Raw genomic sequence first — 19267 nt, forward strand, 5'->3', positions numbered from 1 at the left:
AACAAATGTTAAAGGGATGCTTCAGCAGAATGAACAAAGCTGGCACAGTTATATAAGATTGTTCCATATTTAACACATTTTCAGTATGTCTGTAGTCTTTATGTACATGCTGCAAATTAGCCTTATCGCTCATTTGCTGTATTTCTATATATTGTACTGTTGCAACAGTCATTTGGGTAAAGATTTAACACCCCTCCCATTTGTTTGTACGTGGTTATATTCTGTTTTCTTCGCACTTTTCCCCAAAGGGTTCATTAAAGTTTCATCAAGCCCAATCATTACCTTGCATAAATCCCTAAAACTGTGTGAAATTGTCCTCTGAGTGATGTCAACTGGAGGACACTAGATCCTTGTTGTCTTAATTAATGCTGAAGGTGAAAAATAAGGCTCATTAAGGGACGCTATGGCGAACATATGGCTGTTAAACTGTTTTAAATACTTCCAAAGTGGGAAGGCTTTCTAAAAATTCATCTCAAAGCAAAGTATAAGGAGTAAATTTGGAATGAACTTAAGGCTCCTGTGCAAATCTTGACAGATCAAATGAGATATTTCAGGCAACTCTTGAAGATGCCATTTTAATAATGTTGGTGCACATCAAGGTGTACTAGCTAAGATCTAGCTTGTTTGACATGTCATCTGACCACTCTGGAGGGCAGACATGTTTATAATCTATAATCTGTCGAGTATATGTCAAAAGGATTAGCAAGTTATCACATTCGGTTTTATTTATGTTTTACACAGCCTCCTAACTTCTTTGGATTCAGAGGTGTAGCTGTTTCCTTGTGTGGAGTGAAGGGATCAGAGCCTAGCTGCCAAATGTCAACTCTCAACAATGCTTTCCACATGAGCTTGCTGACTGACTATAGTTGGGGTGAAAACAGCATAGTGAAGCTGTGAATAATTGATGAAGTGCCCCTTTAACAAAGCCGATGACTGTTTGAAGCTCCTTTTTGTGGCACCTGTACTCTCCCGGTAGTGTTTTCAGCCGAGGCGTGTCTGCAGTGCTTAGTTTTTAGTTATTCTTTAGAGTCTCGTTCTCTGCCGGTTTTATCTCTTGCCGTTGTTGATACAGCACGCCATGCTGTAGCACATGTTGCTTCACCCGCCCACCCAGTCACTTGCAAACACACGCGCATTAGTGTGACGACGTTCGAACTGTTTGACGCTGCCACAATTTAATCCAAATCAGCCTGAGGGGTCAATAGAAGAAAATCGGCAATTTCATTCCAGCATTTCAACATTCAGTCATATGGAGCGATTATTGTCTTCACTCTAGCAGAGGCTCGGTCACGCATCACAATAACTCTCCTCTCCTCGCCTCTTCTCTGTGACTGTTGCATTCACATATACCAACTTATTCTACTGGTCTACTTTTGTGAGCCATGAAAACCACGATGTTAAATGACCAACATATAAGTGTAAATATTCTAATCTCTCCCTTCCCTCTTCTTCCAGCCTTGCAGAGGAGTTGTATCAGAAAGTGAAGAGATTATTTGGCGACCCCCATCAGGCCACAGAAGACCTGAAAGCAGAGGCAATTATAACTTCTAATCTTTGCTCTTTTGTCTTCGATGTCCCTAAATTAATGACATTAACTTAATGCTTCCCCATCTGCTTCCCTAGATAAAAGAGAAGCTCTCAGACCATGAGGGGAAGCTCCAGGAGGCCCAGGATCTGCTCCACTCTGCCCAGGGAAAGACGAGGCAGGCTGGCTCCCTGGCTGAGCAAAACCAAGCTGACCTCACAGCCCTGGAGGTGCAGATGCACACAGTCCCACACAAGTTTTACACACACAGACACAGCCAGAAAGAAATGTGCACAAATGCTGAATCACTTTCATACTCATGGTTATTGTTCTCTCCATCACGCAAAGTGTAATTAACTACTGTTCAACTGATTTACTATTCAAATTTTCGTGAAGCTAGATTTTTAGTGTGAAAAGGATGAATTATTATGTGTACTGCTCCATCCACATCCCTGCAATCATCATGATCACTTCATCCTTTTAAACTAAGCTGCCTTAGTTGATGAACTACAAAGAACTCAACTTCTGTAGGTAGAAATATTCCCTCTGTTTAGAAGAACATTCATGATCAACACTCTTGGCTTTCTTTGAAGTGACTGGTGACTGAATTGTTCTGCAAATTTTAGAGAGAAACAAGAGCTTGTCTTGAGTTTTTCGCATAAAACTAAAAAGTAAATACAGGTTGTGAACAAAAGGAACCTGGCAAGCAGTCGTAAGTAATCGAGCATAGCCTTGCTAGCCAGCCAACTCAAGTCATGCTGTGACTCTTAACATGTGACATTGCCTATGTGTTGCAACATGTACTGTATCAAATGCACCCTTTATAAAATAAAAAGCTTTATTTGTATTGCACCTTCCATAAAAGAAATGCAGCTCAAAGTGCCTCATAACATTAGAATGGACATAAATTCCTGTAAAATAAGATGGAGAATGAAACAGGATGGAAATAAAGAATGCGTAACAAAAAATGGAAGATATAACCCCTGAATATAAGCGTAATAAAATTAAATAAAAAAATAGAGTACTTTGCAATCAAGTCTAAAGTCTATTTAAGCTGTCATAGTCACAGCTGCTGCGACACTGCTCACAAAGGACGTATGTAGGATGATGGAGGAGGATCCACATGAAGGTCATGATGTCTTTGTCACCCTCCATTATACCTGTTAACCTCAAATGGGAAATAGGGTTAAACAGAAAAGCTGAGAATATCTGCAATGGCTGAAAAGCTGCATGAGTATCCAAACATTTCTGACAATCGCACGCGTGTGCTGATGGACGAGCACATTCCAGCCTTTTAAATGTTTTCTGTGGCGAGTGCCACCAAACGTTAACTGTCTATCCTCTGCATTGTTATATTAACATAATCTATGTGATGATCTATGTGATCAAATGACATTCATTTTTAAATAAGTAACAACTTTTCTCAAAATAAAAAAGTCCTAAAATCATGGACTGGAGCATCCAACCATCGATTTGCCTCAGACACTACTCATTCTCATTCTCCTTTTAAGCCTTTTGCATATGATTCATCATGAAGGAAAGCTCACAGGCAGCACCGATTCCTGACAGAGCAAAAACACAAGCATTTATCGGGAAGATTATTATGCATGTCCTAGAGGAAGTGTTCTGCGGTGATCACACACACATACACATCTATCTTTCTTTCTTTTTGTTTCTCCCTGACCCTGCAGTCTTTTCCATTGTGAAGAAAAGCTTTATGCTGTGAAGACAGTGCCATATGTACACAACACGATAGGGTTATGCTGAGTTCACAAGTTATTTTATTTAAGCACTGATTGTGTATCCGCAGTGTCCTTTACCTGCTTCTTTTATTTTCAATGACTGGACATTTTTTTTTTCTGTTGATCAAGAATAATCAGCAGCTATTTTCATTATCAATTTATAGTTTACTCATTTTTCAAGCAAAAATTACAAATGTCACCTAGTTCCAGCTCCTGAAGTGTTTTGATTTCCTGCTTTTCTTTGTCTTTCGTGAGAATAAAGTGAAGATCTTTAGAGTTTTGGATTGTTGGTTGGACAAAACAAGCAATTCGTCACCAGGAGCTTTAGGGCATTGTGATGGAAATTTCTCATTATTGTGTGGCATTTTATGGACCTAACGATGAATCGAGTAGCCGAGAAAATAATCGGCAGATTAATTGGTAAAGAAAATAATAAGTTAGTTGCATCCCTGCAGCAGTGCTCATATGTTGGTGCACCAGAATCTTGTGCAGCTTTTGATCCTGGTTTGTGCTTCGCAGAGAAAGCGCTCTGCAGTGAGCGGACTGAAACAGGAAGCACAAGAGGTCCTTGGAGAAGGAGAACGTCTACTGGATGAAGCAAACCAGCTTTCTGACAACATTAACAAGGAGCTAGAGGTACTAAAGTCAACCTTGTAGAAACCTATAGAATCCCTAGAACTCTTTGAAACCTCAGTCTACTGTTGGATCATCTGCCCGAGGTCAACTTTGTCTTCTGGCATCAGGAAAGAGGAGTTCATAGGAGTAGAAGAATCTCTGTGTTTTTATTTTGCCTCTATGATCTGTTCTTTCGTCAAATGACACAGAAAACCTCTGTTTTCTGTCTGTAGGACTTGGAGGAGATGGGAAAAGAGCTGGGTCCTGTTCATGACCAACTGGACGTTAAAGTCAGTCGCCTCACCGACGGTTTGAGCGACGGCAGCCTGGCTAATCATGTGCACGATGCAGAGGAACACGCCAAGCAGCTGAATGAGTCTGCTGCCCTTTTGGATGGGTAAATATAAACACACTGGTGCATGTGCACACCTAGGCCAAGCATATAGGGTCTAGATGTTTCATTCATTGATCATCTTTCTCATTTATCAAGCAACACTATCAGATATTAGCTGGAACCTTGACTGGTTAAAGCTGATAAATATGACAAAAATAATAACATTTTGAAAATAAGAATTAAACAAAGAGGGTAATTGTTATTGCCATCCTAGAAACAAAACCACTGTGCTTAATTTGTGGCGCATTTGCAGAAGTTTGAGGAAAAGCACAAACCGACTTCTGAGCTCCGTGATTGTTTTTCATTTGGCTTTTCATCACTCGACAAAATGTGCGTTACGAATCAAAAGGAAAAAGAGCAACATGACACGCGTCTCTCGCTTTTGTCCTCTCTCTCCTCACAGTATTTTGGCCGAAGCTAAAAATCTCTCCTTCAATGCGACAGCTGCCTTCAAGGCTTATAGCAACATTAAAGCAAATGTGGATGCGGCGGAGAGAGAGGCAAAAGCGGCCAAACAGAAGGCAAGCGAGGCGCTGACACTGGTAAGTGGACACGTATACCAACACACACGCAAACACATGCACACACCTACAGACTAAATTCAATATAGCAATTTCTTACTCCTATTCAGAATAGTTGTTTCCTTCAGGGTTTAATGAAGTATCCCATTATTTTTATTATGTATAATTCATTATGAGAAAAACACCCTTTGCCCGATTAGTCTTCTTTTCCATTTTCTCCATTACTTTCTCTATTACACGATCGTAAACAGCAAATATCCACTACCAAAAGCTGAACCGTGTATTTATGCTGTACCTGATCAGCTCACATTCAGGCACTGCATACATACCTTAACACCCTGTACAAGCATTCTAGCTATCCAGACCATGAAAGTGTGCTCTCAGCACAAGAGCTGGTGTGTGTGGATATGTTCGGGCTTGTGTGTGTTTGTGTGTGTCTTGCATGCAGTAACAGTAATGTAAGCTCTGGCTCTCCATTAGTCATGGCTGAGAGATCAAAGCACTTCTCTGTCCCTCTTCTTCCTTCTTTTTTTTTTCCCCTCTCTTTCATTATCATGTCCACACACACCTGAAATCTCGCCCCTTTCCTTCTTTTATATCTTAATTTATTCATTTTTCCTTCCCTCCCTCTTTTTCCCCCTGTTCTTGTCCTTGTTTTACACTTTTTTCCTTTTTAGTTCCTTCTCCATTTGTTTACTTTTGTCTTAGTAACGTTCATCATCTTTGATTTTCTTTTACCTTTTATTTTATAATACTTTTCCTCTCTATTCTTTTTTGTTATTTGTCCTGTGCGCCAGTTCATTTATTCTCCATTTTTTCTTCTAACATTTTACCCTTTTCTTTTCAACTCATCCGCTTTTTTCTCTTATTTCTTTATTTTTTCTTTTCCTTTGGCAAGAAAGAGGTAAAGGGCAGAGGAAGAAAAGGCTAAAAAGACAGTGAAAGGAGGCAATGAAACAAAGAAAGAAGGGGTTGAAGGTGGAGAATGAATGTGAGGAGGAGTTAAGTCCGCTCAATGCCTTTCTTAGAATATCATTTGGCGATGCAAAGTAGTGGTGCTTTGATCTTACAGAAAGGTGGTATGCAGATTACTGCACCTTTTTATGTGTCACGAAACATGTTTTTTAATTCATGTGTGCGATCTGAATTATTGGGGAAGAATTTAAAGTGAGGGCATGTTAAGTCACAGATTTGTGTGCGTGTGTGTGCGTGTATGTGTGATTGCAGGCTTTAGGTCCAGATGTCCCAGTAAAGGAAGCAGCTCAGGGTGCCCTTCAGAAGAGTCACATGCTGCTAAACCAAGCTAAACAACTTCAAAATGATGTCAGAGGTAAACATGAGTATATATGTGTGTTTGTCTGTGCACATGTATGACTTACCATATATTGTATGCAACAGACGGGGTATAGGTAGGCAACTAATTGTTGTACAAGAAGCTGTAGTCTGTAAGTGGATTACAGTAATGATATAAAACATATCATGTACAGTATAAAGTATAAACAAGAGTTTTATTCATGGAAGGCATTCTATCTGCAATCATTGTCAGTTTTCATCTGCCTTACTATCAGTCACTCTTTCCCATTCGGGAGGTGAGGGAAGTGTTTTTATTAGTTGGCAGCCTTGAGTTCAGATCAAACCACCCTCATCATTGTGTGTGTGTGTGTGTGCGCGAACACGAACACGTGTGTGTAGAGAATGCAGATAGTGTGGCCAGGCTGAAGGGCAGAGTTAAAGCAGCAAAAGACAAAACCAAAGACCTGCTGGAAGCTGTCAACGGAACCATGGCAACGCTCAACGCCATCCCCAATGGTATGATTGCACAAATACACTGTGTGTGTGCGTGCGTGCGTGTGTGTGCATGTGCACGCTTGGGAGAGATAAAGAGAGAGTGGATCAATATCACTGTGCCAATAGAGGTCAGCTGCTCTGGTAAACTCAACTTGACACATGTCAGTACTCACAGATACACAGACACACAGAAGTGCTCTGCAGTGATACTGAGGTTGTTGAACCACAGTGATACACATGGCTGTGTTTGGGTCAACACGCAGGAAGCTGTTAAATGTAGCTACTCCAAACTGTAAATGGACAACGCAGAGGTTAACACAACATGCAAAATGTGAATTCAGACGCCTGTGAGTGCGTTTAAAATCACACAATACCCTAACATGTCACGGTCAGACCGCTGAAGAGTAAATGATCTTCTAACAGACTGACCTTCTCCAAAAAAAGGTCGGCATTTATGGCCAGAAATCCGCAGCATTCCGAACAAATTCTGTGATATGAGGTGAGAAAAGAGGCAGTGCTTTGTAGCCAATAAAGAGGAGGTTCTGCTGAATAACACTAGATGCTATATACTGATCTGTAAGTATTCACTCGTATTTGTTCGAACACAAAGTCTGATATCAGAGGTTAAAGGTGCCTCATAGCAAACTGGCAGTGGTGGAACAAGTCCTCAGATCTTTTACTTGAGTAACACTGACAATAGTGCTGTGTAAAGATGTTCTGTTAGGTAACAGGTAAGTTCTGCATCCAAAATCTGTACGTATCAGCATCAAAGTATATTTAAATTACCAAAAGTAAAAGTACTCATTATGGCCCATTTCAGAGTAGCATGTAAGATGTTATTGGATTCTAATGCATTTATGTGTACATCACTTAAGTGCAATTTTAGCTACTTTATATACTGATGGGTGTATTAATTCTTTAATAATACATCACAATATGTTAGTTTATTCATATTTCATATTGATAATCTGAGTGTGCCAAGTAACTGGCAATTTATGTTGTCAAGTAAATGCAGTGGAGGAAAAAAGTACAATATTGACTTCCAAAATGTAGTGGAGTAGAAGTATAAAGTAGCATAAAATGGAAACACCCAGAATAAAGTACAAGTACCTCAAAATTGTGCTTAAGTATGGTACTTCAGTAAGTGTGCCGTCTTACATTCCACTACTGGTGTCACACCGATCAATTCCACTGTTAATATTTATGTAAAAAACAGGCCTCATCACATCGATTGTGTTGACTGGACAATATGTATCATAGCAACATAATACAACACAAAACCCATCTACTGGTCCAGATTTAATACAGCTATGCCACGTACTTATGTATGTAGCTTGTATACATTACGTGTGTCTGTTACATTCTTCAACAGACACAGCAGCCAGGCTAACAGCCACAAAGGCTGTAGCAGCAGATGCTAACGCCACAGCCATAGATGTCCTGGAGCGCCTCGGGGACTTAAACCTGCAACTCCATGGCCTGCAGAGGAACTACAGCGAGCTGGAGGACACTGTCAACACAGCCAATCAGATGATCCAGGACCCCGAGAAAAACAGTAAAGGCCCATGCTACTGGCTCGTTGCATAGAAACACAGTCTAGTCATAGAAGCAATAAGTAAAAGCAGCAGGAACATTTTGTATCTGGCTAAATTTAGTTTTTTGTGACAATTGATTAATTTAGATGTTTATAGGTAATAACAAACCTGTTTAAACTCAGCTCCGACTGAAAGACTTCTGAACTGAAAAATATAGTTGCTTTATCTCAATGTTTGAGCTTTGCAGATATGAAGTTATTGTCTCAGAGCCACGTAAGTTGCTGAATTCAACCAAAGCCTGATATTTTTCTCCCTGTCTCTCCTTTTTTCATCCCCACAGCCATCAGTATGTATATTTCACTTACCTTAATATAATTAGCACTTATTAGTACAAGTGGTGCACCAATAGCATGTTGTAATTAGCAAGTAGTAATGCGAGTAAAGTTACCACCTTGCCGTCACAGATTTCTAGACATCTATAGGATTTTGCTTATTAAATAATTTGCTGACACATTTTAAATCACCACATGCTTTTGTTTTAGGATAAAATCAATATCAGCTATGTCAAAATGATCTGATTTCAACAACAGTATTGGAGCACCACCCATTAGTTTTATAACCATCTGTAATAGCTCTACATTAGACAGTAGTTGCTTCTAATAATGCGTCCGTACTGCTCTGCTCTGCTTGAGGATGAGCGCTCTGCACACTGCAAAGCATGGAACTCTTTCTTTCTATCTCTCTATCTTCTACATACATTTCATTTTCAGTTTCAAGCCTGTGCAGTATATCACAGTAAACAAAGCAGAAAAGCTCCTCTTTGAATGCTGAGCTACGCTAATTGTTCGGCTCTCACAGGCTTCTCCGTCTTGCTCACTCTTCCTCCATAATTCTCCTCTTCCTTTGAGTAATATCGGTGATTTCCTCAACTGCCATTATTTCTCATTATTTCCTCACTCTTTACATGCTAGCTCTCTCGGCTATAATACACTGCTTAGTGTTAATGATAGCAGAACTGCTGCACTGTTCTGTATCACTGTTGTACTTTATCTCTCTCCTCAGTCCACGCTGCAGGAGCTAAAGTGAAGGATTTAGAGGATGAGGCAGACAGGCTGTTGGAGAAGCTGCAGCCAATCAAAAAGCTGCAGGACAATTTGAGGCGAAACATCTCACAAATCAAGGAACTGATCAACCAAGCCAGGAAACAAGCTAACTCAGTGAGTTTTCAAGGCACTGACATGTACAACTATCAGCCTGACCATATTAAAGGAGTGCATTATTTATTGTTTATTATATAAATTATTATTATTTAAGTGCATGATGACATAATCATGTCTTCAACAACAGTTACGTTGCATTGTGTTTTTTTTTGTGTATATTTATGCTGCAGTTGCATTTCATCTCTGGTCATCTTTTTGTAAAAGTTTAATCTTTTCTTTCACTACCTTCTCCTCCATAACAGGCTTCTTTTTATGATCTGAGGCACACATTTTGTCCCAATAATTTGATTTTAATATCTGTTTATATCTGCTGTTTTGGAGTAGTTTTGTTTCACTACATAAATAATAATAGATAGACAATGATAATAAATACAAACTAAGATATATGCAAAATTCTTCATGTGGATACTTTCTTCATTTCCACTCTTCTTTCTCTTTCCAGATCAAAGTATCGGTGTCATCAGGTGGTGACTGTCTCCGTAGTTACCGCCCCGACATCAGGAAAGGGAGGTACAACACCATCACCCTTCACGTTAAAACCACCACGCCTGATAACCTGCTCTTCTACCTGGGATCAGCCAAATATGTAAGTGTACTGTTTACTTACTTACTGAGTGTAAGTGTAAGATATGCACAAATCAGCACAGCTTGTCCTTTCAAGTCTACAGTATCTCATTGACTTATAGAACTTTTCTGGGGGTTTATCTTAACTTCAGCTACAACCAGAACTGCAGTTTGACTGTTAGTGTAGCCGTAATCTTAACCACAAATCAGCTTTTTGTCATTAGATCTGCCCAAAAATATTAACTGTCTGGGGTCGGACCTCACAAATATAGATAACCTCGTTATCAAAGTAGTTTTTTTTAATTGTGATTTACCTAAAGGTCTCATTCAGAAAAGATTTTTCACCTACATTTTTAGCAGCATGCATTTTGCACTTTGATAATAATTGCCTTGTAGTAACACTCATTAAGCCTGTTTGGATAAGTAATATGTCTTAATGAAGCTCGGAAAAATAGTGAAACTTTGCCCATATATGGCTCTGGTGTTATTGCTGACAAAACAGAAAATCCAGTTGTCAGTTTCACATTTTTTAGAAGTTTCACATTAAAGCATTAATCATATTTAATACAGTGTTCAGGTGCGGTATATTCTGCTGCATTTATCATACTTGAAAATGCCTGCGTTACACACACACATGCGCACGCACAAGTGTACATGCACAGTGGGAAGCACACACTTGCGTTCCTGTCTCTCAGCCACATACACACACACACAAACACTCACAGCCTGCACACACTCCCAGAGTGATTTATCTAATGTGAGAATAATTAATACTTCTTGACACATACTCACTAACACCCCTATAAACGTAGCACACTGCTGTTTTAAGGTACCACTGATAATCCCTAAGTGTGCATGCTGTATGTGTAGGTATGTGTTTCTGCATATGCGTGTGTGTGTGTGTCCTGAGGAGCAGCAGCAGCAGCAATTAACAACACGTTTATGTTGCTATCTGCTTTAGCCTGATTTCCCCTGAGAAATCACTGCTTTGCTTCATCTGACTGGAAGTCTTGAATGCGCATGCATGTGCGTGTGTTTTTGTGTCTCTCACTAATATTCTCTAATAGTGAAGATCTCAGTATGAATAGTAATGCTCTCTGTGTGTGTGTGTGTGTGTGTGTGTGTGTGTGTGTGTGTGTGTCTAGCATTTCACTAATAGTGTGTAATGCTAGTTGAATAATAACGATGCTGCCCTGTGATCTGTGCTAATGAATAATCGCCATTACCCTGGAGAGACTAGAAAGATAAGTGTGTGTACTGTGTGTGTGTGTGGGTGTGGGTGTGGGTGTGGGTGTGTGTGTGTGTGTGTGTGTGTGTCATTTGTGTCTTCAAATGTGACTCCCTAATAATCTCTAATTGTGCATAATACTATATGAATAATAATGCTGCGTTTGTGTGTGTGTGTGTGTGTGTGTGTGTGTGTGTACTCCAGATGAGAGCATATGCTCAAAATTCTCTTATTAATTTTTTGGGCTCATACATAAGTAATAAGGCCATTAATCAAAATACAGCAAGATCCTGTGAAAATCCACTTATAGAGACAGATGGAGAAAACTTGAGCCTTTGTACCCTCAGAATAGACCAGAGCTGGGTGTGAAGTTGCTCCACTGTTCACTCGTTCACTATTCCCTGCATGATAAATACTCTATAAGGTTCTCTGGAGTAAGTAATAAATTTTGATTTTGGACACTTATTAATCATCATCATTTCACATCACCGCCAACAGTGTTGCATAACTGCTGCGTTCTGGCATCTCAGCGACAAAGGCGATGCATTGCGTCATACAGTTTTCAGCAAAAAGTGGTGGTAATGCTGTGGAGGCTGCTTTTTTAGTGCATAATTCTGATGGTACATACATTAAAAATTTGTCTTAAGGTCATTCCTCGCAGAGTTATATACGCTGGGTTTACACATGATGACCAGAGGTGTGTCTGACGACCTCTGGCTGACATTTGTAAGGTCTGATCAGTAAGCATATCTTCCCTGAATTAAAACCTGAACTTGACCTGTTTTATTGTCTATCTGATTGTAGTGTGGTCAGTCACAGTCATGCATGTTAATGTTAGAATGAAAGGCCTGCAGACAACTAAATGACCCCCCAAATTTGTTGTCTTTCTTGACATGATGACCAGTCACAGGCAGCATCCTGCACATTGACACATTTCAAAAACAGCTTATATAGGTTTTATGCAGAATATGTCTTCTGTGTGTCTCAGGTTGATTTCCTGGCCTTAGAGATGCGTAAGGGGAAGGTGAATTTCCTCTGGGACGTGGGTTCAGGTGTGGGGAGGGTCGAATATCCACACCACACCATCCATGACGGGAACTGGCACAGAATAGAGGCGTCTCGGTAAGAAGTTTGCACACACATGCATACAACATGTTTACATGAAGTCTTTCTTATACCAGATGTTGGCTACAATACAAAGAATAGTCACATCTTACATTTCACCTTGAAAAATATGCACAGAATACATACACAGACCTACCTACAGTTGGATTCTTAATAGTAGAAAAGGGCATCACAAAAGAGATGGGTTATAGAGCAAACAGATGCAAATGTATGGCACATACTTTACCTCCAGGTCCCTCTCTGTGATAAACACAGCATTTAATGCTCTTAATATTTATCTGTGCTTATTTTTTTGCATTTGCATTGCAACCTCTTTGGACTCAAAACATTTATTAATGTTATTAATTTTTATTATTATTTTGAGTTTTTAAGCAGCTCATTTGTATTTTCCTCCATTTTTTCTTTTGGCTTTCTATCACTTGAATATACAGCTTGAGCTTGAGATGAAAACAGAACTACTGAGACAGACTGAGATAAACATGATTTACATTTTTTAAATGTGAAAAAAGCAAAAAAATTGAATTTTATTAGACATGTTGCATGCTTTCTACTACTGTATCATCATGTTGTGGACGTGTGGCACTAATTTTCAATATCATATATTTCATAAAAGGACAGATCTATTCACCTTACCCTCGCTATATAACCTAATCTAGGCAACAACAACCAACAGTAACAGCACCAATAAACCAGCCTAACAACCACAGGACATCATTTCATTCATGCTGCGGTGGAAACATGTTGTTCCACTTGGGAAATCAAGAGTTTGCAGCCTTGGCAGCCTGTGGCACATCATTGCATAGATACAGCGTAATGCAGAAGATCCAGTTTTTCTCTGTGAAACCCGAAGTGGTGCTCTATGCAGACCGTCCAACACAAGACCCATCGACACCAAGCAGACGTCCCACCTGCACTGTGTATTACCATCCGGAGAGATTTCCCAAACGTGCTCTCCAATTGGATCACACAGGCTATAAGTCTTAAAAATGTTCCCCTACACGACACAGAAATGCTGCTCCTGCTTTGAAAACAAACTCCAAGTTGGGAGATTAATTTCACTGTACAGCTCGGAGGTTCCACTGCTACAAACTGGCTCCACTACGTGTTTCTATCATTCATCTTTAGCACCAAGAGTTCATAAAAACTGATTCCAAGCGGCTCTAACATCCTCCGTCATTGTAAATGTCTTCCACGAGATACAGAAAGGCAAACAAAGCAACATCAAACCCACTCTCTCTTTCCGCTTCTCTCTGTCTCCAGTAATGGTTTGAATGGCACCATATCAGTATATCCTCTGGAAGGCTCTATGGCTGGTATGATGCCGACCCCGGCCAGTGCCAACTCGCCCACAGCCTACACCATCCTGGACGTCGACCAGAACGCCTACCTGTTTGTGGGAGGAATACTCGGCACTGTCAAGGTATCTGTCTGTCTCTTTATGTGTGTGTATCAAGAACCTGTCTGTCTTTTTCGCCTTTTTTAAATTTTCCTCCTCCTGTGTTTTAGAAAGCGGACGCAGTTAGAACGTCAACGTTCACAGGCTGCATGGGGGAAACCTTCTTGGATGGTAAACCTATTGGACTGTGGAACTACAGGGAGAGACAGGGAGACTGTAAAGGATGTGTGGTCAGGTATAAAAGCCCTCAAAGTTTTCATGTTTTTCGTATATATCTCATGGTTCTTTTAATATTCAAGAGGCTGCTTCATCATCATTTGCCACTTTGCAATTTATATTTGTGACATTTTAAGCCCGTTTGACAGTTGGATGGGAAACAAAGCAATGGTTAAATGCACTATATCCTGTCTGGGTTTTTTTTTGTTTTTTTTTTAGCCCCCAGCGCTCAGATGGTGAGGGGACGGTTCAGCTGGATGGTGAAGGCTATGCCGCCGTGGGGCGACCCACCAGGTGGAACCCCAACATTTCCACCGTGACCTTTAACTTCCGCACGTTCTCCTCCGAGGCCCTGCTCATGTATTTGGCTACTGAAGATATGGTACGTTTGCAACAAAGTGAAAGAAAGACAAACTTTACTTTACTTGCATACTAAATATTTGACATTATAGCTACTCAGTACTATAATACTTTTTGTATATAATGACCATAACCTTCTATTGTTTAATTTGTATCCTTTTTATTGTATATTTTGTTCTACTTGTTCTGTTTTCTACCTCCATTTTTTATTCTGCTGTTGTAACAAGAGAATTTCCCCGGTGAGATCAATAAAGTCTTATCTTAATAAGATAATAATCAAGATGCACAGAGGCCAAGGCTTTAGTTGTCATATGACTGTGCAAAGAGGTGATATCACTACTTTACAAAGTTAAGACACTGTATGCTGATTATGTCCAAATGTCTTTTAAGAAAATCCTTTAAGAGCAATCCAGAAATCCAGTTTTAATCCTGAGTTGATATTACCCCTCAGCCTGAGGGGTAATAACACCTTTCAACCCCTCACAAATCAAATAGCATACAAATTTTACATTTTATTGATTTTAAAGCCTAGTTTTTCAACGCATTGCTGCAACTATTGGATTGTTATTGGATGTGAAATGAAACTCTGGCTGTCTCTGTAGAAGGACTTTATGTCCCTGGAGCTGTCAGAGGGCAAGGTGAAGGTGAACTTTGACCTCGGGTCAGGAGTTGGCAGTGCCGTATCAGCTAACCGCCACAATGATGGACGCTGGAAATCCCTCACCATGTCACGGAACAAGAAACAAGGTAGATGACAACAGTCTAGCATTACACTAAGCTAGGCCACGCAACAGTTGGCAAGACTGGACAAGAATAGTTTGAATGATGTTGAGAGAAAATAGATTTCAGTTTCAGTGTATATCATCTGTCTTCCTGCCTGCTCTGTCGTTATTTATGTCACTTGAACTGTCTACAAAGCCACGGTGAGCGTAGTGGACATCGACAGCGGTGCTGAGGAGAAGATCGTCGCCACATCTCAGGGTTCAGCCACTGGTCTGAACCTCAAAGAAAACCAGAAGATCTATTTCGGTGGGCTGCCCACCATTGGAAACTACAGGTACACACACAGCTGTAACGCATTCACATGCACACTTGGACACTCACATATACTTTGCATGTACTTATTATAAAAATGGTTATGATGTGTAACATATTTGATTAGAGTCATTTGTTTTGCATTCAAAGTGAAGGCATGACCTTTACTTTTCCTTCTGATTTATATGTAATGACATTTTAACAATTAAATCCTTATTTTGACACTTCATAGCTATGAAAGTAAGCTGCTCAGGCTGTTTTTCAGATTCAGTTGTTTACCAAGTATAATCAGCCTTTACACAGCCAATTAAAACAATTTTCACACCTTCTGATCTGTCATTAAAGCGTCCATGTGCCAGAAGGTTGAGGAGAAAAAAACTTGACTAGTTAACATGAGTCATCTGTTGAAACTGTTTGTGAAGTGTGCGTAATGCTTTAATATGTTTTGTCTTAACAGCATGAAAGCCAGGTAAATAAATAAATAAATAAAGCTCATAATCAGTAATGTAGTACATTTTATTCTGTGCTGCCCTTGTATGCATGAGGCTAGCCACGCTGATGATGCTGTATAGCCCACAGTGGTTGTGTGTGTTTGTTTGTACCTTGGCCGGCCCCTGAAGGCTCCTGCTCCTCCACATGGCGGCTGGAAATCACTTTCCCTTTCCTTTACTAATCTGAATTTGACGTTTGTCTGTTCAGCAACATTTCAGCGGAATTTCTCACGTTTATGTCCGTGCCCCGCAGCCATTTTTGCCATAATCATATTCAAATTGCATTTTAGCTGCGGATCCATGTGTCTCCACCAATTATTTGTAGCACTGCGAGCAACAGTTTTTGCTGAGCTACAAACATAAAGCCCAAAGTCACAAAACAATTACAAAGGTGCGTTACGCTGCTAATAACATCACAGCCCAAGATTAGGAGTATTTATTTTCTTTTCCTCTTGAATGATACTGCAACCTGGACAATGCACGACATAACACTGAAATCAATTATGATACAAATTAATAAAAGAAGTCCTGATTTATTCACTTGGACAATATGGACAAACGGCATATTCAAATTGTTCTTGCTGTTGACGTCCAGACATCACTCTGCTTTTGGATACATGATGCAATAGCTTCACTGCTGCAGTAATTCATCTTTTTTTTAAATTATATTACTCCGCTGAGAAACAGGAAACTCCATGAAGTTTCTTCCGCTATATAGACTGTTTACTGAAATTATTTTAATTTCTACGCAGGCCAGAGATCACTCTGAAGCGGTACGCTGGATGTCTGCGGGAGATTGAAGTGTCCAGGACTCCATATAATCTCCTCAGCAGTTCAGATTATACTGGGGTCACTAAAGGATGTAATGTAGAGGTAAGAGTGCCCATTTATCTGTAGGATTATATCTCTACTGTGTGTTTAAACTCTTAAAACACACAGACACACACTGTCCTATGTGTATTCATACACTTACTGAAGATACTCTATAAAATTCATTTAAAGGACCAGTGTGTAAGATTTAGAGAGATCTATTTGCACAATATGGCATCACTGGAATATAATATTCATGAGTGTCTTCAATAGTGTCATCACATGAAAACAAGAATCATTGTGTTTTCGTAACCTTAGAATGAGCCCTTTAATTCTACATAGGGAGTGGGTCTTCTTCCACGGAGTCCGCCATGTTTCCATTGGCTTTTGTATAAAATGTACATATATATAGTCAACTTCTTATTTCGTATTTTGTATTTTTTCATTTTCCATTGCCTTTGCTTTTGCTATTTTTATTGATGTTGCCTGTAACACCAAATTCCCCCGCTGGGGATTAATAAAGTTGATCTTATCTTATCTTATGTTTGCATAACAACGGCAGACAGCGAGGTGGGTTGGACAGTCACCCAGCTGGAGGTGGTGTTGTGAAACACCTGAAATTTGGAACCAGAACTCCCCTGCGAGTTGCTTTAGAAACTAGTAGAAATTGTAGAAATTTTTCATAGTTTTCAGTTTTAATGACTGCAGGGTTGGAAGCAAAGTGCCTCATGTGACCTAATCAAACATTCAGTGCTCATCTTCATCCAAGATGCCTTGCATGTACCCAGGTCCTTCATCATTAATCCAAGGCTGGACTAATGACGAGGTGTTTCGGGCGGATCAGGAACAGTGTTTTCTGTAGGAGAAAAGAACTTTGCAGATGTTTTACATGTACAGAAAGCTTTAACGCACATAGAAGCAGGGGGAAACACCTAAAAAGCATAATATGGCCTTTTTTAAATAGTAAAGCATGTACTTTATGTGTGTGAAGTTGACCATCTGCAGTGTTTGCAGTGTGCAGATAGTATGTTAATACCTCTCTGTGTATTAGCATTAAAATTGTTACCTATAGTGTTACATACCTTGATTTATCGTCTGTATATGTGAGTTTAAACATCAGAATGTCACTGAAGAGACAGGGAGTGAATATGTAGATGGAAAATAAATATATGAGATGAATTAAAAAAAATGTGACATGTACAACATAATGACCTCTTTCTCCGGTTTCTTCACCCTGCTCCCTCACTCTCACTTGAGCGTGTCTCCTTTATTCTCATTTGTCATTCACTGTTTTCTTTTATCCGGGAAAGTAAAGTGGCTTTCTGTAAAATGTAAAGTAGAAAGATAGAGGAGGTGAAGGATAGAGAGTGAAGGTCAGAAATGTGACGGCCATTTTAATTGTCTTATGGCTTTTTAATGCTCCCCCCGCACACAATTTATTATTAATCAATACAATCCACACACACACACACACACATAGCCTCCTCAGTCATCTTTTTTGTGAAGTGTCAACCATGCACATTTTCCTTACATGAACACACATACAAGTGCATTGAATATACCCTGTAGTTTTGAGGCCACACGAGGCATTCACTGTGATTTCTGCACACTAGTGCCATTCATTCATACAAACATGCAGTAAGGCTTGCAGTGTATATAAAGACCGTATGAAGGATTATAAAGGCCCAGGGTTGAGTGTGTATACAGTGAAGGTCTTCCTGTGCCTCTTATCTGTCTTTTTTCTTCCTTCACCCACCACTCTGCTGTGCTGCAAGGGTGAGAGTGAGTGTGTGTGCATGTGTGAGTATCTCCACTGTGCAACCATAGTCAAAGTAATGAGAAGTGGATGATGGTGCATTTGATGTAAAAAAAAAAAAATTGTAAAATTTAGGGTTAAAATACACGTGAACTGAAACTGTTTCATGTCTGTCTCACAGAACCTGTACACGGTCAGCTTCTCCAAGCCGGGATACATGGAGCTGGGTGGCATGTCGCTGGCGGTCGGCACGGAGATCAGCCTGTCGTTCAGCACACTCGCTGATACTGGGACCATATTACTGGCAGTAGGTGGAGCTTCGCCAATCAGCCAGCAGGTTCACTTTCATCTATTTTGTTCATTTAAGCCGTGACTTTTAGATTTTAATTTCCTCATGATTTCCAAACAATACAAGGAAGTTTCCAGGCAACTATGTGATTTGGTACTAGTTATAGGGAAAATAGGAATTTCCTTAAAATAAAAGCTCTATTTAAATGAATTGATTAATTAATTGTCAGTATATCATTCAATACCTCATTCTTTATGTATTGTAGGTTTAGTTTTATGCTTGCCTGTAAATGTTTTTTGCACATTCAGCTGATCTACGCTGACAAAAAACATCTTAGGGCCTGGGTACAGTCAGATAAATTGGAAACTGATCAAGATAAGAGAAGATAGACTTTATTAATCCCCAGCCGGAGAAACTGGGGTATTACAGGCAGCAGGCAAAGGCATTTGGAAAAAAAATAGCAACAGAAATAGAGAAATACGAAATTACAAAAAGCTGACAATACATATGTACATTTTATACAAAGGACTATAAAGAGAAAAAATATGTAAAAAAGTATATATATTGAAAAATATATTTTGCTGCTAAGAACTATAAGAAAAATTACCGTAAAAATATACTGCCAAAAATTCTGTAGAATTTCACAGATTTTGCACA

General features: G+C 39.6%; 1 protein-coding gene across 1 annotated transcript in view; it reads left to right on the forward strand.

The window, feature by feature from the left end:
• The window catches only part of lama2 (laminin, alpha 2), a 153672-nt gene that overhangs the window by 114701 nt on the left and 19704 nt on the right, over positions 1-19267 (forward strand). The window contains exons 41-60 of the mRNA XM_041959394.1: positions 1456-1534; positions 1624-1755; positions 3787-3903; positions 4116-4279; positions 4680-4818; positions 6025-6127; positions 6490-6606; positions 7958-8140; positions 8195-8200; positions 9183-9337; positions 9783-9926; positions 12121-12254; positions 13518-13677; positions 13764-13888; positions 14089-14251; positions 14832-14976; positions 15148-15286; positions 15722-15733; positions 16508-16628; positions 18503-18658. Of these exons, the coding sequence (XP_041815328.1) occupies positions 1456-1534; positions 1624-1755; positions 3787-3903; positions 4116-4279; positions 4680-4818; positions 6025-6127; positions 6490-6606; positions 7958-8140; positions 8195-8200; positions 9183-9337; positions 9783-9926; positions 12121-12254; positions 13518-13677; positions 13764-13888; positions 14089-14251; positions 14832-14976; positions 15148-15286; positions 15722-15733; positions 16508-16628; positions 18503-18658 (2494 nt within the window). The remainder of the gene's footprint in view (positions 1-1455; positions 1535-1623; positions 1756-3786; positions 3904-4115; positions 4280-4679; positions 4819-6024; positions 6128-6489; positions 6607-7957; positions 8141-8194; positions 8201-9182; positions 9338-9782; positions 9927-12120; positions 12255-13517; positions 13678-13763; positions 13889-14088; positions 14252-14831; positions 14977-15147; positions 15287-15721; positions 15734-16507; positions 16629-18502; positions 18659-19267) is intronic.

The sequence above is a fragment of the Chelmon rostratus genome, chromosome 18 (assembly GCF_017976325.1).
Source record: "Chelmon rostratus isolate fCheRos1 chromosome 18, fCheRos1.pri, whole genome shotgun sequence".
NCBI lineage: Eukaryota > Metazoa > Chordata > Actinopteri > Chaetodontiformes > Chaetodontidae > Chelmon > Chelmon rostratus.